Source organism: Pezoporus wallicus, unplaced genomic scaffold (genome assembly GCF_028554395.1).
Source record: "Pezoporus wallicus isolate ANWC-B61680 ecotype Strahan unplaced genomic scaffold, APGP_CSIRO_Pwel_v1 contig_3952, whole genome shotgun sequence".
Classification (NCBI taxonomy): Eukaryota; Metazoa; Chordata; class Aves; order Psittaciformes; family Psittacidae; genus Pezoporus; species Pezoporus wallicus.
Window position 1 is genome coordinate 12305974 of NW_026635034.1, and position 21190 is coordinate 12327163.

The 21190-nt window shown below is 40.1% G+C and overlaps 1 protein-coding gene across 4 annotated transcripts in view; it reads right to left on the reverse strand.

Annotated features, from left to right (window-relative positions):
• Window positions 1-15000, reverse strand: part of APBA2 (amyloid beta precursor protein binding family A member 2) — an 87583-nt gene extending 72583 nt beyond the window's left edge. For 2 of the 4 annotated variants that reach the window (XM_057398958.1, XM_057398947.1), the window contains exon 1: window positions 14809-14935. Coding sequence is in view for 1 of the 4 variants with exons in the window: in XM_057398967.1 (XP_057254950.1) it covers window positions 14809-14985 (177 nt within the window). In the remaining 3 variants the exon portion in view is untranslated. Of the gene's footprint in view, window positions 1-14808 lie in introns of all 4 variants that reach the window. The other 2 variants (XM_057398967.1, XM_057398953.1) reach the window with 2 other exon arrangements.
• Between the last annotated feature and the right edge of the window lie 6190 nt (window positions 15001-21190).

The window sequence follows — 21190 nt, forward strand, 5'->3', positions numbered from 1 at the left end:
AAATGCTACTACAATATCATGTTAGGAAAGATACATATTGGGCTGATGTAGACTGAATTTTCTGAGATGCAAGCTGTCTCTACTACTGTATATCAATGTAAAGAATGATATTTGGACAAAGTCTTCAAGTCAGTCAAAAACGACACAAAATTTGGTATTTAATTTGCCTATTTCATTCTTAGTTGCTTGTGACAATCTCTATCTGTTTTTATGTGATTTATCTATATTTGTGTATTCACATCTTTTTCCCAAATCAATCTCCTTCTGTCTTTCCATTTTAAAGGAGGATAGTTTCCTGTTATTTGTGGATTCTGGTATAAATATGAAGCAGATATATGACATTAAGGGCTTTTTTTTCCAGATATCTAGTTGAAAAAACATGAATATATTTATGTATGCACTACATCTGTATAGATCAAAGTATGTAGCTACATATATATGCAAAGCAGTTAACCTCCTTTACGGTTACTCAGATACTTCACCAGTGACTACCTATAATTTAGACAGAATATGACAAAGTGCCAATTATGTAAAAGCTTTGAGCAGATAAATTACTACCCTATGTAGATTTCTACCCATGAAATTGCAGTAACAAAGACAGTGATCTTTTATTTTGGAGGATGGAGCTGTGTTTTATTTTTCTTTTGTCTCATTCAATATCCTTACTACTCAAACAGAAGGTTTCAAAGCTTTTTTTCTTTTCTGATCCTGACATAAAGAGCAAACAACATTTATATTTTGGTGAATACATACTTTGAAGTCCTTGATAATTTCTAAGACATACCACTGTTTCTCTTTGGGGAGCAGTGAACTTGAGTGGAGGGGCAGAGGGACAATTGGTGGGGCTTTATGGATTCTGACAGTAATCTTTGGTAAGGAGACGGATCCAAATACCATTTTTAGAAAAGTCCTGAGGTTTCAGAGACAATTCATGACTCAAGTGCTCTGCAAATATTAGTGACTGTTACAAAAGACCACTCTGTTGTTTGTTAAATAATGAAATCCCTTCATGAATGGTTCAAAATGGAGGGTATGAAAAAAATACAGGGTGAAGCACAATTTTTAAAAGGATTTCTTATCCTTCAGGATATAAGGGAACATTGCCTTCAAACTCAATACACAATGCATGTGGATGAAATAAAATATGCAATTAGCTTGAAGTTAAAGGATTCTTTGAAAAAATGTGACTTTGGCTATCTTAACTGGCTACTCTAGTTTGAAATCATTCTCAGTAAAAGTGGAAAGATATTTTTCAAGAAATCCACACACAAAGTTGAAGTGAAATCCTTAACTGAACAAACTTTTCTGTGCTGAAACTATAGGCATTAATTCTGTTACTTAAATGGCTCCGCTTAAAGCCTGGAAATCGGACATCATTAGCTGCATAGGCTCTGATAGAATCATAGAATCGTTAGGGTTGGAAAGGACCTTAAGATTATCTAGTTCCAAACCCCCCTGCCATGGGCAGGGACACCTTACGCTAAATCATATCACCCAAGGCCTCGTCCAACCTGGCCTTGAACACTGCCAGCACTGGAGCATTCACAACCTCCCTGGGCAACCCATTCCAGTGCCTCACCACCCTAACAGGAAAGAACTTCTGTCTTATATCCAATCTAAACTTCCCCTGTTTAAGTTTTAACCCGTTATCCCTTGTCCTATCACTACAGTCTCTAATGAAGAATCCCTCTCCAGCATCCCTATAGCCCCCCTTCAGATACTGGAAGGCTGCTATGAGGTCTCCATGCAGCCTTCTCTTCTTCAGGCTGAACAGCTCCAACTTTCTCAGCCTGTCTTCATATGGGAGGTGATCCTTGAATATCAACCAACAGTCTTGGGCCCCTCTGCCCTCTAGGGCTGTATCCCATGGAACCTTCTGTAGCAGGTTCCTGAAGAGGCCAAAGTCTGCTCTTTTGAAGTCCAGGGCAGTGAGCTTGCTGCACGCTCTTCTCACTGTCCTGAGGATCTCGAATTCGAGCATCTTGTGATTGCTGCATCCAAGGCTGCCCTGGAGCATCATATTTCCAACGAGCCCTTCCCTGTTGGCGAGCACGAGGTCAAGCACGGCACCTCTCCTTGTCGGCTCCTCTATTACTTGCAGAAGGAAGTTGTCTTCTACACAATCGAGGAGCCTCCTGGATTGCTTGTGCCGGGCCGTACCGTCCTTCCAACAGATGTCAGGGTGGATGAAGTCACCCATGAGAACAAGGGTCTGCGAGTGTGAGGCTTTTCCTATCTGTCTATGGAGTGCTTCATCCGCAGGTTCTCCTTGATCAGGCGGTCTGTAACAGATGCCCACAGTAATGTCTCCCATAGTTATATTCCCTTTAACCCTGACCCACAAACTCTCTGTGGACTGCTCACCTGTCCCCAGACAGAGTTGCATACTCTCCAGCCTATCCCTAACATAAAGGGCAACTCCCTCTGCCCGCCTGCCAGGCCTGTCCTTCCTAAAGAGCCTGTAACCTTCCATTCCAACACTCCAGTCGTAGGAGCCATGTCTCATGCACAAGTCTCATCCCATCAGATTCTAATGGCTTATAAAGAACAAGGGAGATATGTGTATGTTGTCTAGTTGGAGAAGTTGTTGAAAATTGAAGAGGAAGGAATTGAATATTTATTAAAGTCTCTGACCATCTTTGGAAAAAGGCATCTCAATATTCTGTGATTTCTGTAGCAGTACAATGGAATCTTTACGATTCAAGGAAAAAAAAATGAAATCAAACAAGTCTATAGCTGGGAGATGAAACCTCAGTAGATGCATCATTTCTAAGCATAGTTCCGCATATAACATCAGCCTACACAAAGCCTGAGGAATCATTCGTTTTCCTTTAGACCTTCATGATGGTAACTGAAAGTTTAATTAGGGTCACTTAGATCTACAGTTGGCCTGAACAAGAGATCTGCTCTGGACTGCAGTTGGCCTAAGTACAGCGTGTAAAACAATGATATCACATGGAAAAACATATGTAAAAGAACTATCATATAAAAGGCATTAATCCTGCACTGCAAGATTGCTGTACCCCAGTATGGGGCAGTACAGAAGACACCTACACACAGGAAGCTTCATGCTTCATATCTATTACCTTACTTGTGTCATCTTGGCTATCAAAGGACTAGGGGAATATTAATGAAGCTTTAAAGAAAGATTGATAGATAGATAGGTAGATAGATATAAAAGCTAGTATGAAAACAAGAATTTCTCCTGAATTTATTTCATAATTCTGTTTTGTTTAATGCATTTAAATAAACAATACGTTTCCTAGGTTCTCAATAAATGTAGCTCTGTATTTGGATAACAGTTTCAAGAATTAATGTTTTTCCTTTCAAAATGGAATAGTTGTCAGACAACTAAAACATCTTACCTGAGACATCACATTGGTACATTATGGGTCAGTCCATTTTGTATTTATCAGTGAATTTTCCAGTAAAGTACTCTGTACTTCTTATCATTAAATGTGCAGGAAATGGCTAAGGCAAGAATGCAAATGGTAATGTGAGTCTTGCTAATACTTATTCTACAGTGTTTTCATTATTTGTTCATAAATAGATTGGTTCATCTTCAACTGATGCTCAAGACAGTATGTATACAGATTTTGGTATCATGTTTTGAATAAGCAATGTCTTGCCTACAGTTACATATATTTACAGCATGAAGTTTTACAGACGGCAGAATACGATCCTTAAAGAATACTACATATTATTTAATTGTCATGGTCATTGGGAAATTCAAATGTAGACTAATTCCTCTCAAAATTGGAAAAAAACAAAAAACAAAAAAAAAAACAAAAAAAAAAAAAAAAAAAAAAAAAAAAAAACCAAAAAAACCCCACAAACCTATTTTTCTATCATTAAGTCAACTAGGTTTCATCTTCCATAGGTTTCATCTTCCAATGGTTAATTGCTATGGTGTGAACAACTACACCATGGTAGCCTCCTAGTGTTACAGACTTGCAGCTGTATCCCGCTGGGGCTGGTAGGACATTCTGGGATACCAGAGTACTGCAGGGAAGCTTGTCGCCTGTAGCGAAACTGAAGTCTTGAAATAATGCTGAGCTGCACTCAGTTCAAATCAAAGGTTAGCTTCCACTTAAATTGCAAAGATAGGCCACCATCCCTTAATAATAAAACTTGCTCACAACAGCAACTACCTAACACTGTGCAGACCTTTCCTGGGCTTTCCCAATGGATTTTGGCAAGCACTTAAAAGGCTTCCCTGCAGGATACAACTTTGTACAATCATCTGTAGTACTGAAAGGCTATAATCAACTTCTGTGCCCTTTGATATCTCTTTATCATGTTCAAGCCCTGAACAGCCACATAATATTTTTCTTTCAATTTTTCATTTTTGTATTTGCTGTTGTAGCAACTGTCAGCTGGAGGAAACAAATCCTAAATTACGTGTGTTGTGGAAAAGTCTATTAACCAATATTTCATTATGTTAAGTATTCTGCAGGCATTCCTGCCACAAAGAGTTTAATAATCTGTAAGTAAGTCTACAGGTGAGAGATGAATGAAGCCGACTTCAGGGAGTTCGCTTAAAAGCCAAACACACTCAGACCTTGACACAGTACTGATCAGGAACAACAATGGAAATAGTGTAATAACTGCAAAGCCATCCTTTTATGGTGTCCATGGCAGACGACACATGCTATTCATATTTCAATAGGCAGATGATTTGATACATTCATTTATAAAGGTAACTATTTTCAGTGTCATAGTTTAATCCAGCCAGGTTAAGAGCAAAATTCAACTAAATAGCAAAATCAAAGTAATATTTTTCTAGTGAAGAACATACAAGCTATTTTAACCGATAACTACAGACATACCTATTATCCCAAGTTTTCAGTAAATGTTTGGTCTGTGTGTTATTGGTTCAATCCAGTAGTTTACACCCTATCTCTACCATAATACGAGGTTATATTGGCTTTGTACTATGTTATTACACTCTTGCAGTATTATTTTCCTCTATCGTATAAATGTAATCAGAAGATACCAAACTGTGGAGTCTATTTACATAGATCAGTGTTTTGAGCAATGGCTGTATACAACTGTCTATGTGAATGCCTATCATAAATGGGTTCTATATACTTCATTGGCTCATAGGCTACTATAAACTAAAGACTTAATTTTCTTTTTAGCACTTCCATTTCATTCAGGATGCTACTATGTTGTATAGTTAAGTTCCACATCTAAGGTAAACTTCAAACTTTACTATTTAAAAAATCCTGCTTGAATTTCCCCATTTCTTGTCTTTATGACATGCAAGGGCTGCTACAGTCTTCAGTAAACACCAGAGGATAGGAAGTCTGGCATGCAGCTCAGCAGGAGAAACCAATCCTGGTGAGCCTCACAGGCCTCACAGGCCTCACAGGGTGGTCTAAAGAAGAGATGAAGAGGAAGGACTACTACCCCAAAATCCAGCATGAGGAGATGACAGTCACTGTTTCAATAGGACCAATGTGTTGCAAGTTGTCAACCAACCAGTCAGCTGTCAGCCCAAAGTCACAAGCTCATTTGATCATCTTAGAGTCAATGTGGATTTCCTCCTGTCAAAAGACAAGATTCATTGTTCCAGAGCATGGGGTGGGTAGGAAAATCTGAGTAGCAATACACAGATTTCATGTTTTCCAACCTTGCAATGGTATTTGCCAGTGCTATAGTAGTTATAACATTACCTTAATCACTACATTAATTTAATTAGGATTATCATACATAGATGAAAATGTGTAGCACCATCAACTATTTAATGATAAAACAGCTGGTTCTGAAATTTGGCTTGTTTATATTTATTATGAATGGTTATTAATGCTAAGTATTATCTAGAAAGAAAACCAGTAACTGGTTAATATTAAACCAGATACTGGTTAATATTAAGAAATTATTTTCCCTGCAACTGCTATGCCACTGCCAATCAGAAGAATGCCAAAATTATTTAAAGCTATCATGCTGTCTGCAGATGTTTAAAGTACACATTCACAGTTCCTTTCTTCCTCGAGCCTCTGTTTTGAATAGAAACTTGAAGCTGCAATTCTCACACGCTAACAGCTGGAGCCTTAACTAAACTATTAAATATCCTAAGACTCCCAACGCTAAAAAGCATTAACAAATCTAAGCTAAATCAATGTTGGCTCAAGAATGAAACAGAGGTTTTACTAATTTGTGACTTAAAACCTCCAAAATAAATATAGAGATAGGCAAAAAAAAAAAATAAAATGCTGTCACAAAGGGCTCCCCTGCTCCACTAGTCAGTTTTCCCTCATTGCAGGCTTCAGGAAGCAAAGCAGAGATTACTAAGGTTCTTTACTGTGGTTTTTATAAAGTACGTTTTCATGAGGTAAATCATTCTTGTACCAAAAGGTAAGATGTTTGTATGACAGCAAGCAGATCAGCTGACTGTATTCTACTAAATGCTACTGTACAAAGCAAGAACCAGGTTAAGACAGTACTGTGGATAGACCTTTGGGCAGCTATTGCAGAGATCTTAGTATTATTCCTGTTTCAGTCACTCAGCAGGGTGAATGATTCTGGGAAAGTCATTTCAGTGAGTCCCTACCTGTAAAACAGGGCCATCAAATTTATTTCCAATTAAGAAGTTCAGAAGCTAAATCTTACCTGGCATGATAGTACAAAAGAATTACAGTGCCAATGTATACGTCTCATGCTGTAATAAAAGTGACACAAGATTATTCTAGAGCAATATAAATTACACCTTCTGTGCCTTTTACTTAGGGGAAAAGCAGAGGGAAATTTCCCCCTATCACTGAAAACACAAAGTAAAACCCTTTATCATTACAAAAAAAAAAATAAAAAAAAAAAAAAGGCAAGTCTTTCATCAAGAAAGCAGGCAGTTATTTACCAGGAATGATGAATTCTGCCACTAACAACTTTCATAATATTGGAATCAGAAATGTTATGAAAATCTGTTTACTAGGAAGAGTTTCCCTCCAGTGCTCATTTTTATGCCTCTGATGCTGCACTGAGGATGGAATTTCTAGTCACCAGCAGAATTCCTTTCCTTCCTATCATCCAGCATGCAACAGCTCTTATCTCCTGGGCCGTAATACATCAAATACTTCTACATAATTAAAGCCACACTGATTGACTGGCTAAGAATATCACAGAGATGTTTCTTTTTAAAGCTGTCTTATCTCTAATCAAGAGCTGTCTGCCAGTAACACAAGATTTTGTGCCTAAAGAACATTACACACACATATACACACACACACATACATATAAAATATAGCATTCCTTTCTCCTCCACAACCCAGCAACAAAAAGAATATATAATCACTTTGTAGTGTTAAATCAGTCTATGGAGGATGGCAAGAGGTACTTAATTCAAGTAAACAAGATGCACATTTTCATTAAGTATTTAAACTTAAATTATGTTCCTCCCCTGATATAAACCTTTATTGCACTACCAAACAGAACCTTTCCATATTTCATTGTTTTGTTCCTCTCTGAGATTTGTTATTATGGTTTATTTAGGAAGGAAAATCAGTAGAGGCCAAAAATACATAAAAAAATTGGGGATGAGGCTTATGTCTTGTCAGGTTATTTTATACTTTAATGTATAAATGTATTAACAATTCATGCTTTTTAAATACAAATCTATTACGGGTTAATTTAAATATCAAGGCAAGTAATTCTGGTAGCATGGCAACAACATGCTATGCTGCATAGTAAGAATATAGAACCAAGGCAAGTCTGCTTCTTTCCCGTAATGGATCAGTTTAGAAAAGTAAAATCAGAGAATGGTTTGGGTTAGAAGGGACCTTTGTGTTCTTTTGTAATTGCCTTTATGACTATTCCTACATTGGCAGTTGTAGGAGTCTTTGAAACTCAAGACAGCACAGCAGCCCTGTGAAAACTGATGGCAGGCAGGATGGCCATCCTTAATAGACAGAAAAGCTACAGGTTAGAACAAACAAATGAAAAAACACATATGCTTAATTACAGTGTTTAATACAAAACTTCACTCCCAGGAGAGATTCAATACAGATATGAGGTGTGTAGATGCTCTGAAGCAATCTTGCTTCTGAACAAAAAACAAGCAATTTGATCTCCTTGCACCCTCCCTGATGCATTGAAAAGGGATCTCTCTTGGCTTTTACAGTACAAGTTTTGAGGCCTATTTTAAGATTTGACTAAACCAAAAGTGTGCCCTTGGCCTTGCAGTGGAATGATATTTTTGCGGTATCAATGATTCTAGAAAGTAACCTCAGTTTTTTGACGTAATTTCACTCCGGGTGATAGGGGAAAATAAAGCAAAATAAAACTAAAATCTATGTCATTCCAGAATAGAGTCTGGTCTGTGCAACACTTTTTCACTTCAGTTGCTTCAGTAACCAAGCACTCAGGAATATATTACCATATAGAACAAAGAAAAGCCAAACTTACTTAGCAGCTCTGAGACTCCCCAGAAAGACAGACTAGCCACTGGAGTACAGCAGACGATCTTCTGATTTTGAAGGGCACAGTGAGTGACAGAAAGTTCACACAAGTACCATTGTTTCTGTCAGGTGCATGAAGGCAGTAAGTATGCAGAGGGTTGTGTGGCAATCTTACTTCCTTTATGATTCTTTCTGTCACATAAAGATCAGCTGTTTCACTGCACTCTGAATGCCAAACACAGCTACTCCTCTGGGAGGTTCTTAAAACATTCTTCGGATAGGTGCTGTCCTTGTGGAACTTGGGCTTCTCACTCTGTTACAGCTTGTAGAAAGGGGGGGAAATGCTGTTTAGAAATACTTGTCTAAATGTTTTTGGAATAATGAAACACCAAAAAGACAGACATACAGCCTGAATTTTTTGTTTCTTGGTAGTTGTTTATCTTGCTTTGTTGCAGATAAGATACTGATGACTTCATCATCTTGTGTTTCATGTAATTTGAGGCAGGTATCTCATCAGTTTTGAAATTGTAGCTAATGTTTTATTCAGGCTCCCTATTTCTACCTAAATATTCACTCTTTCGGAGCCCACACTTCCAAATTTCCTGTCACTTCCTCTTCCTCCTCAGGGAATTTTCACATATAGACATACTACTATCACCACCATTACAGATGTCTTGTTTCTTCGCCTTTTTTCCTTCCTTCCTCCCATGTTCTCTTGCTTTCCTATATGCTAGTTTTATTTACGTTATCAGTTCAGAGCTTCTAAAGCAAGTCAGCACCTTAGATCTCTTCCTGAGCTTTCTCCAAGTTTTATTACCACAGTAATAAAACAGTGTCTGCACTGTCACAAATGCTTTGTGAGAGCAAAAGCTGGTTCCACCTGTTTTTTGGTGCACTTTGTTTCTTCCTTAGTATGAAATGCTGTCATGACTTAATCTTCCCTGTGATTAAGGATTCTTGGGTGCTACAGGATCACTTCACATGAGACCAGTGGCCTTTTGCATGCAGGAGGCTTAAGGAGTACCATCCAGAGGCCCTTAAGAGGTCTGTCCATGTGATTCTCCCACAGATGGGCACAGTATGTATGAGGAGAATTGGGGTGACATTGTCACCGCTGTTTCTTGCTAGTTTGTAGAGCAACTGAGGTTTACATCAACTGTTAAAACCTGAAGACATGCAAGGTCTTCTGCATTCATTCCCATGCTCCCTTCTTCAGCAGCTTATCCAGAGCAACAGACCACAGAGTAATCCCAGGGGATCATTCTGTTGTCATTCCTAAAATCCCAGCAGAATGAATTGCATTCTATGGACTCAGGCCCTTAACACTTTGAGATGGAATGATAGAAGTCTATACATAAGAATGCAAATTCTCCACCTCTGATTATCTGCCGAAATATGAATTTTCTGTTCAGTTTTTACTGGAATTAACTATCTCACTAAATCCCCTGGAGAACACTGCAGTGTCATGCTAAGATAATCACTTAGCTGTCGCTCACAACAAATTCAAAGTGGAACAATGGAAAAGCAGAGATGTCTCTTATACAGTCACTGCAAGAAAAATACCTTACTGGGGAAAATGGAAATTAAACCAGAAGCTTATTCTCCTCTATTAGACAACATCACTTGGCATTCTGGACTACAGAATCAATCATCTAGGGTCTGCACACCCACCAGAACAGTGTGTTACCACTCATGGTTAGTGTTACAAAGCTATTATATTGGGTTGTCAGCTGTTTGTTTGATGGAAGATATTGCTACACTCCTGGCAGTAAAAAGTAACTTGCCTGCTATAACCACATTACAAAATCTTCGCAAAATCTAACCACTGTACTCAGGTGAAAGAATTTCACTGAATTCTTCAAGGATTGGATCCTTAACACACAAAGATAGATGACACAAAAAAGAAAAACTGGCAAGGTCAGGCCTTTCTCTTGTAGAAGCATTTTATGAATGAAACCAGCAGATTTCACTCTTTGAAATGACCAGGCTTACTATACAATTGACTTGGGAAGAGGAGCTTCTGCAAAGGTTGTAGTTGACAGGGGGTCGGGAGGAAGGAGAGGTGGTGTCTCATCAAGTAAAAGGAAAGACAGAAGTCTGGAAATAATGCTATCTGATGACACGTCCACAAATATTCCTAACACCAGTGTATAAAATGAAGTTCTAAACCTACTTCATTCAATTAATAGAATGTAGATATTCAACCTGCCTTTTAAGTAATAAAACAAGAGCAAGTTATTCCTGTGTGGCTGAATCTTCATTCCTAAGTCTGTAATTAGAAGGGCTATTTTCTGAAGGAAAAATCATCTTAATAGTTCAAACTAGAAAACCCATCCCAAGATACTCTTCTGTGAAGCTTCCACTGGTAGTCCAGGAGGGTATCAGCAGATGTCTGACCTGCAGAAGCACTGCTATTTAAAAATCCTCATTTAGACTCCAAACCTCACACTGATAATAGTTGACGTATTTCTCTATCGCAAGACTTTTTGTACACCTTTTTGCCAACTTACCATTCCTCTTCATTTACTTCTATTTCAAAAGAAAATAATCCCTTCCTGCATACTTCAGAGTATGCATCTTCAGCAGTATTTCATGCAACCTTATCTGAGAACAATAACACCTCCTCCTTGTCGTCCCCACCTACAGGGCTTCTAGTTCTCCATCTTTTGTGTAGGTGGGAGTACCTATTAATCCCAGAGTTTTCTGTACCAGTCTGCTCAGCTCTAACTTACTTCTCTTGAAGTGCAATTCACCTTCCTCTGCTGCAGCAGGTGAATGAAGACAGTAAGTACTGCAATGAAAAAGGAAAGGAATGTCATGTATTCAAAAAACAGTGCCTTTACCTACCAGCATCAGAAACAACTCATTCCATATGTGTTTTTACCAGTTGTGCGAGACCTTTCTTCTAGAAAATAGTATAATTAGCCAAGATGAGACTTAAGTTCAGACAAAGCTGAGAACTGGAATGAAAGCCCTCTTCTCGTGGATGCCATGACTAACACTAAGAGCTGCCATGTTCAGCTCCTGAAGGCATCATAAGCCTAAACCACTGAACACTGCAAGAAGCACATGGTGGTTTTCACACAGCCCTCACGGGAAAATGGGTCCTCAGAGAAAAAAAAAAAAAATCAAACAAAAAAAACCTTGCATTTCAAAGTTTTCTCCAGTAGAATGAAAGCATTTGCAAGCATCCAAAGCACTTATAATGAACCCAGTGATTGCATGTTTTGAGGAGTGTCTAAAAACTAATTAATTCTGATTCTGCTTTCAGCTCTTCCTCTTAACTTGTGAAGTGCATGTGACTGCACCAGTGCTTTACTTTCTCCAGCCATAAGAACTGCCATTATGTCTCTTGCAATAATGTTGAAAGGCAACATTTTGGAGCACCAAAAGATATTATGTAGAAAGGTTCTTGATGTCAAACTGTTCTTCCTTTTATCTACATTAAAATAAAAATATTTCAAGCAAATCTCTCTTCCTTGGGAGGCTTATAAAAAGGTATTAACTTGTACCAATAGTAATGTAGTATTACACACGTAACAGACGCCAGTGTATCATACTGATATTATATTCCATCTTTGCTGGGATGCATGGATTATCCCTAGAATGAAAGCTCTAGCTCATTCTTAAAAAACACACCTGACTTCTGGAAACATATCTGCTTCTTGTATCACATATGGATAGGCACAAACATACAACTGTTCATAGGACTGTAGAGTAATTCAGGTTGGAAAGAATATCGGAGGTCTCTCACCCAATATCGTGCTCAAACCAGGGTCATCGGTGAGGCCCGATCAGGTCATTCAGAGCATTATCCAGTCTGGCCTAAAAACTCCAGTTCATTAATATCTTCCGGGGGGGGCAAAACTGGACACAGTATTATATTTGGGGTCTACTGAATGATGACTAGAGGAGGATAATTACTGCCCTTGATCTACTGGCTGCACTCTTGTTCATACAGACCAAGATTCTCCTGCCTATCTTTGTTGACAGGGTACATGGCCGGTTCACATGCGGCTTACTTTCTGCCAGGATTTCTGGGCTTTCTTGGCAGGCTGCTCCCCTGCCTCTATGGTTGCAATGACTTAAAGCATGAAAGCATCACCTTGTTTGTTTAAACGGATTACAAGGAGAATGGGTATAAACAGTCTGAAAAAGCACTTAAAACCTGATGTGTTGAAAGGCTACAACCAAGGTAAACTGGATGAGGTTTAAATCATGGCATTTTCACAAATTATTTCTTAGCAAATGTTCTTATCACAACAGCTAGAGAGATGGTAAAATTATGCTTCTTGAAGTGATTTCTCATGTTCACAGCCCTAAGCAAAGGTCACTTTTCAAAGACCTAGCTCTTGTTTAAATTCATGTGCAGTCTCCAACCTGAACTGGCATTGACCAAATAACTGCATAAAAAAGCGCTTTTCGGGATTCCTCCTTAGAATCGTAAGACTGACCAAAAGAGCTGAACACCTCTGGCCTTTTCAATAACAGTTTTCCTTTAAGATCAGAGAATCAAGGGGAAGCAATAATGCAGCTGCTGATTAGAGGCAACACTGAAATTTTAAAAATAGCTTTAGATATTTCCAAGCGCAGATAAGGGCTAAACTATCAGAGAATTTAGGTTCAGGAAGCCTGACAATCAAGGTTTATAAGGACAAGTCTGCAGCCTGAAACCCTATGAGCCCAAAGTGGAGTATGGACACCGGCTTCGCCTTTAGTACTTTAGTATTCATAGAACAACATATAAAGAAAATCCTTCATCCTTGTCTGTCCCATATGGAGGAGAACATGGACTATACAGCGATAAATTGACCTGGGCCCAACCTTATGCTGTAACATAAACTTCAGCCTTATGCTTTCCAACACAGAGCTAACCAGCATAAACACTGTGTTTTTACTTAAGTAGCAATAAGGAATTACATTGAAATTCCTCTCCTTTAAAAGTACCTTTACGTGTAAATACCATTGCTGGCACACAGTCACATAAAACTAAAGTAGCAGTTGTTTCTGTTTTCAGTTCTACTGGTTAAGCAATGAGCGATTCTTGGGCAACGGGCATAATACATTAAATACCTTTTCTGCAAACAGATTTCCCAGCCCCTTCATGGTGGCCTTGATCAGGTAACACAACTGAAACACTACTTGCATTTTTGTACCCAAACTGGTCACAGTAATTTAAGACTTCTCTTAAACATTTCTGCAATGGACGTTATCTCTGTACTATGAATGTTGTGTGATTCTTATTTTTACTTCTTGTATGCCGTCACTATCATGCAACAGCCATCATCAAAATGACATTGAGGATGCAAAGTATGTAAATCTGAAAGCACAGGCTGCTAGTTGAGGCAGAATAAGCCAGCCTTTGCCTTTCCAAGACGCAGCTCCAAATGCAGTATTCCCTTCCTCTTCCCCACCCCCATGCCTTTTGTTATGGCAATACAAAACCCCCACATATTCAAAAGCTGTTCAAAAAGGGTAAACCAGACCAAGCTATAGTGTCTCATGCTACCTTATCCCAACAAAAATCAAGTATTCTTAACTGAGCAGCTTTTTCCCTCTGGATCTCATGATGAAGGGGATGGGAAAAAGAGTGGATCAAAAGCTCTGATCCATTTGGAGGCATGAAATCAGAAACATGCAAACTCTTGGCGGTGCTGCATTAGGCGAGGGCTCCTCTCGCATTTATTTTGAACCTAGTAAGGCAAACACTCTTAAGCCTCCCGCCCTCCCACAGAACACCGGCATTGTGCATGCGTTGCATTGTCGGTCCCTGCATTACCGAGGACAGGCTCTGAGGCAGGGCCGGGGTGAGGCGGTCGGGATGGCGGGCAGGGCCGGGGTGAGGCGGTCGGGATGGCGGGCAGGGCCGAGCGCGAGCTGATGGCGAGCCGGCAGCGGAGGCGCCCGCCGCCCGCAGCGGCAGCCCGGCTCCGGTGGCCGCTGCCAGCTCCCCAGCGGCTGACAGGAGACGGTGCCGCCCCGCCGGAGCGGACAGAGGAGCAGCTCCGCGACAGCGGGGACGTGTGGGCGTGCGGTACCCTGTGCGCTGGAGCCCCCCCCCCCCGCCACCGACCGCGACCACCCCGGCGGCGCCGCCATGCCGAGGGGGCTCTCGTTCACCCCGACCCCCGTACCCTCGCGGGCCGCTCGGTTGCCAGGGGATGTGGATGGGGATGTGGATGGAGGTGCTGCAGAGGAGAGGACAGCCCCTCGCGGCAGGCTGCCCCCAGACCCGATTTCGAGGGGAGCAACCCCCGCTGTCGTGACGCCCCCTCAGCGCCTGCCCGGCCACAAGGGCTCCCCGCGCCCCTGAGGGGACCCGCAGCGATGCTGCCGCCCCACCCCCGGCGGAGCCGCCAGTCCCCCCGACGGCACTGGCTGCCGGTGCCTGGCCTGTGTCCCCGCTCCTTACCCCTGCTGATAGCGGTGGAGCCGGTGCCCACCCCTGAGGCGCAGCGGCGGGGACGAGGGGGCAGCCGCAGTCGGTCTTTTGTGTGCCTGCCTCAGCACCACACACCAAGGAGACTGGTGGGCCCGGGAAGCTGCGTGTGAGAATACCGCCGGCCGCCCGGGAACCTGCATGGCGCATAGCCCTACCGCCGCGGCTCGTCGAGGGGCCGTGCTGGCGGGACGCGGCGGGGAGCCCGCTCTTCCCGGCCCGCTGCCCTCACCGCCCGGCCTGCCTGCCAGTCTCCGTGCTCCGGAGCGCGGGCGTCGCTCCCCTCTCACAGGGTCCTGCTCGGCCTGCGCCCATCGAGGGTGGAAGAGGCAACGGCAGAACTCCTTGAGGTGCCTGGCAGAGGTGAGGTGATGCCGGGTCCGCCCGAGTTTCTCACAAAATGGCACAAACGTGGGTGGCTCGGTGATGTGGGCTAACCTGTCAAGTATGTCCTTCCATGGATACTGAAGGCTGGAAGCGCCAGCTTCATACCTGCCCCGTGAGGAGCTTGCCCACATACGGGTGCTGAGGAGGCCACCCTGGACGAAGCCTGTACCCTCCCAGTGGCTCAGCTTCGGTGGTGGGCCATAGCGTGTGTTGTTTCCTGTGGCTCTGCTACACCGTTTTCCTGTGGAGCGCATTCCTGAATGCCGGCTGTGTAATCCCGCTGGTTAATGACCTCAGGGGTTCCCTGTTGCTTGAGGTGCTTCAGTCCAACAAAAATCAAACTAAACACCAACGTTTTGAACATTTCAGTAGAGGACTACACTGGATTTAGTCGCATTCCATTATATGGCCAGATTTATAAGATCTATTAATGATTTTTATGCACTTATACAGATAATACATAGATCCCCTCCCAAGATTAAAAGTGGAAGATGTAGTATTTAAAAGTCCGCTGAGAAGGGCTTCTCCAAGAACATTTCTTACAGTGAATGATAAGCATAGTTGGTTCCTCAGGCCCTTTATTTATAGAAACTACTAGATCTTTCCATGCAGGTAGGTGATGGTGATTATGTTGTAGCTGAAGGAACATACATGCGATCAAGTGCTCATAGGCTAATTATGGCAGGACTTGTATGTAAATATGCAAATTTGAGACTTGTAGCGATTTGTGAATGTAAATAGTAATCTTTCTTATGACAGCAAAAAATGAAAAGCTGTCCTAATGTAATTATGTTGCATTCCAATCAGCTAGATATCAATGTTCATTATAATAGCTGTGTGTTCAGCTTGGTGTGCTTTTGTTTGCCTTGGGATACCTATACCAGTTGCTTAGCACTGAGTCAAATTCCATGTATATGCAAAGGCCCTTCATGGCAACACCATTTTGTGGTGGTTTTTCATTTTATTATTATGCATGGGTTTTATTCAGTTGTTAAAATTTCTATTAAGATTCACTAACTACAGAGTAGCCATTTGCTACTAAGAGATTTTTTTTTTTTGTCATGGCTTTCTATGGTGACTTTTCTCATCTGTCGCTTTCTATATCCTAATTACTTCAGTGATTTTGATTCTCTTTCAAAGATAAAGAGAACTCAAACATTACGTAAATGGTTATGCGTGCATGTTTTACACAGAACTAAAGGAAATTGTATGTAATCTGTAGGTGGGTTGTTTACACATTTGGCAAATCATGTTTTAATTCATACTATTAATTCTCAGAATTAACTTGATGAAATAGCCTCATATGCATAAGGAAGTTTTTGCTTTCTCAATCAATATACTAAAGGCAGTTTGATAGGGCATATATGGGTTTTCTTTTTGAAGTTACTGCAGCTGCAAGCATTGTACTACAACTGACCTCTCAAAGACTGCAGGGGTCCCAAAGGGAGTGGGATATATTTTTTAAGTTCTGAAATTAGAGTTCCTAACAAATGTTCTCCCTCCACCTCATTTTGGAGACAGTGACTGAGACAGATATAGAAGATTACATACCAAAATGAAAGGTAAAAATACAGTTCATGATATCAGTCCAACAATGCACCTCTATGCTACTCTTCAATTTTGAGAAGGAATCTTTTTTCATACAAGCCAGCCACAGATGCAGAAGTAGGATATTGCCCCTAACTAATACAAACTGTGCATTGTCACATATGTCTTCAGAATACCCAGGGTTACTAGGTACTTCAGAACTTTTCTTTTTTTTCTAAATCATTGTTTAAATGTATCTTTATTACTGAAAAAAAAAAAAGTTAAAAGTAAAAATCTTCATTAAAGACCTATTTTATGAAAGATTTTAGTATCTATTTTATGAAAGATTTTAGTATCTAATTGCTATTTTTATATTAGCAAAGCATAACAATTAAAAGATTAGATTATACCTAGAAAAGTCATGAAGTGCTTCAAAAGAAATCATTATTTTAAAATGCTTAACAATGTGCATGACAGTGCAAATGAACATGAAACTAGATAGATTACATAATTTTATAGATGCTTAAGGATTATACAATCCCTGGAGGTAAACCTCCCTCCTTCATGATAAGATAAATTTACATTTCATTAAATGCTCAAACTGGTTTGAAAATGCTTATCAAAGGTGACAGATTTTGCATTCCTAAGCAGGTGAAGTCTTCCATTTTAAAATGATAGCATTGGGCCAATTAATTTATACATCATTGTTAGCTTCCATTTCCATATTAATCTTATATAGAATGATTGAATCATTTAGGTTGGAAAAGACCTTTAAGATCATCAAGTCCAACTGTTAACCCAGCACTGCCAAGTCCATCACTAAACCATGTCCCTAAGTGCCATATCTACACACCTTTTAGGTAACTCCAGGGATGGTGACTCAACCACTGCCTTGGGCAGTCTGTTCCAGTGCTTGACAACCCTTTCCCTGAAGAAATGTTACCTAATATCCAGTCTAGCCCTTCCCTGGTGCAACTTGAGGCTGTTTCCTTTTGTCCTATCACTTGTTACATGGGACAAGAGACCGACCCCCAGCTCACTGCAACTTCCTTTCAGGTAGTTGTAGAGATAAGGTCTAGGTAGACAGCATCCACAGCCTTTTCCTCATCCACTAGGCACATCACCTTGTCGTATGATTCAATAGTCCAAGTTTAAACTGTTACCTTTCTGTCTCTAGTGCCACCCAGCACTCTTATGAAAAGCACCAGGGATACCATTTTAGGGATTTCTTCTGTTTCACTCTAATCATTTGGCCAACATGAGAACTGCTTTGGTAAAAGAATCAAGTATTTATTGACACAATTAACTCTGTTTGTCTTAATTAAGGGTTCTTGAATAAAAAAAAAAACCATGTCAGGTCACTACAGGAAGAATTTCTTGTAAGGAAGGAATCAAATAAAATGCCAAGGAAATCATGCAGAACACCTACTGTAAGTACCTCAACTAGATATTGCAAACATCTCCATGTTTCCTAATCTTTCTATGAGACTTCCTTGGTCACACTAACTTCCATTCATTTATCTTAGCAAAAAAGTCCAAATCCAAGGACTGTCATTAACTGTCAGCAATGCTTCTGCATGTACATTAAGAAAGTAAACTCTAATCTCAGCATTAAACACAGAAGTATTATACACCCAGGAAATGGTCCGCAGAAGCAAGTGCCATCCTCTTGTAATTCATTCACAGCTTTTTGAATTTATAGGCTGTGTTAACCGTATTAAGGCACTGTTGCTGTGGCACTATGATAAAGTACATTCTTCCAAAACTTGTGATAAATTGGGTAAATGTGGTAATAAAGAGAGCAATTGAATTCAGAATGAAATACCCAGTGGTTTGGGTTTGGTTTTGGTTTGTTTTTCACTTGAGGTGAATTAATGCAGTACAAGTGCAACTGAACCAGGGGTTTTGCAAAACTGTGAGGTTAGCTTTTAAAAGGCACATCATTAGCTTTTTGAGTTTGCTTCTAGGTTTGTCTCATCATATAGAATGGGATTCATTCTGCAGCCAGTTGTCCTCCTCCCACCTAGGAGAATCTTGAGGGTTGCATAAAGTAAAAAAAGACATTTTGCATGATTTAATTATGAGCCCTTTAGCTGCTGCATAATGTTGATAGAGTCCAGAAAAATGTGTCTTGTCTGCCTTTGGCAGCATAAAATGGGAACATGCTTGTGCTCAGAAGGGAAAAAAGACACATGGAAAGACTGGAATAGGGAACATGCACTTGACAAATGACACAACCCTGAGAAAATTAACTGGCAAAATATTGACAGTTCATCCTCTGAAAATTTGACATTGTCAGAGAAAAAGGTTTCACTGTACCTGTTGGGAAGAAGCAAAAAAACCCCAAACCAAACCAAAACACAAAAACACCAACAAAAAAAACAACCAAACAAACAAAGAACCAAGTACCCATTGTCAAAGTCTAACTGCCTTCCAAGCTAATCAGGATCTGGTTATTTGAATCACTTGTTCTTGCCAGAAGCTGTATACCGATGGAACAATGGTATATCACTAAGTATTCCTCCACTGGAAAAAATCATGGTTCTCTATTGCTCCAGTTTCCATCCCTGAATTTAACTGATTTTACTCCCCTCTTATAATCATGGGAGTGAACAAGGGTAAGGCCCATATATCTAACGCCCCCAATCCTTTAGAAAGTCAGAGCAAAGAATGACTTGTGAAGGCTGTTGTGTTTAAGGTGAAGGACTGTAAGTTTGTTAGGGGCTCATCCTGTTCCCACTGAAGTCTAGTGGAGTTAGGTTTATGAACAGGAAGCTTCTCTCAATGCATCTTAGCTATCTTCAGATTCTTCAGCTGTCCAGTTCTCTTGGCTGTTCCTTACAAGTCTATAGCTCCAGAGGTGAAAATTCTCATGTATTGTAGTACATACCCAGACAAATAATGGGATCTGATCCCACCAAATGGTATGAACTTGTAGTAAGCATGCCCCAGTTTTGGGCATTGATTAATTTTGCAGATATAAACCCTCTTTTTTGTGGGGGCTGTTTTTTGTTGGTATCTTGACTTCCACCTTAGGAGGAGTCAGATGAAATTTATAAACTATGAGTGAGATAGAAGCCTGACTTAGTTACAGTGAGCAGAATACATCAGCTGAGTCAGCACTAAATAATCCCACTGCAGTCAGGAAAAAGCATTACAAGTCTCTTTCTGTTAATAAAATGGGGAGCACAAGGAAGCGAGTGAAGTATTGTTTACTCAAAATGTCCATTCCCTCATAGTATATCAAGCCACTACTGTGAGCGTATTGATACATGTTATACACAAATTTCCACCTCCTTCAGCCAGGACAAAGAAATGGAGTATGACCTAGGGAGAACTGCCCTGTTTTCTGTTGCATGAAATTAAGGGTATTAGGTTGAAAGACTTGTGTTCAATTATCTTGACATGTAACTAGTGAGGCTTCTAATCTTGGCATTCCTGTAAATTTTTTGCAGAAAAGATGCCTCCCCATCTCTGAAAAAAACAGAAAGATAAAAGCAGATTTGCTGGTAGAATGTCTCCTAGAATGGCAGAATCATATTTCAGGAATATCAAGTCACCCTGCTTTTCCATCATGAGTCTTAGGATTTCTAAATTCAAACAATTTAGAATTTAGATCACAAACTACCCTCTAAACAGTGATTTGATGAAACACAGGAACCCTGTGAAAGACTTCGTATTTTTCTTAAAATATGGCAGAATGAGTATTTGTTTTGAGTACAAAACTATCTTCTTTAAAAAATGGATGGCTTTGTTGAGATTTTTTCAGAAGTAAAATTCATGAGGGAGCATCAATGTCTTTTAAGCCCTGTTTAAATTTCAGGTCAACATTATACTTGTGTTTTATTGTAGCAAACATGATACAGAACACAAATAATTTCATTCCCATTAAGTAAAAATTCTCTTAGACTAAAATGAACTTCATATCAACCTGAAGCTATTCACTGTACATGCAGAAATGTAGGAAAATATAAAATCCAGATGGTGGTTTAGCTAGGAAAAAATATGACTTGTAGGGATTAAGAAAACTAGAGAGAGAAACAGTAAGTCTTCAATTTCTACAGCTGACATGTCAAAGCAAACCTATAAAAGAAAGTATCAGGACAAACACTGCTTGCATAGTACACCAATAAAGTGAAGACTGCACATGAATAAGTCAACAAACTGTGACTGCAGTCTGTCAGAAACATGAGCATACTGGCACGCTCTCTGATGTTAAAGGCAGTGTTCGTAACCAAGACTTAAGCGGCTTGTGTTTGCCACTGATTTTGCAAGTGGTTTTGCACAGAAAACCTTATTTATAAAGTAAGTTAAAAGATTAATCACTATTTGTTCAGGTCTGTCCCAGATATCTTCATATGGCTAAAGCTTAAAAAACAAATATTCAATACTTGAAAAAGAAATAAAATGAAAAGTACACTACAGTATGAAATACATTTCA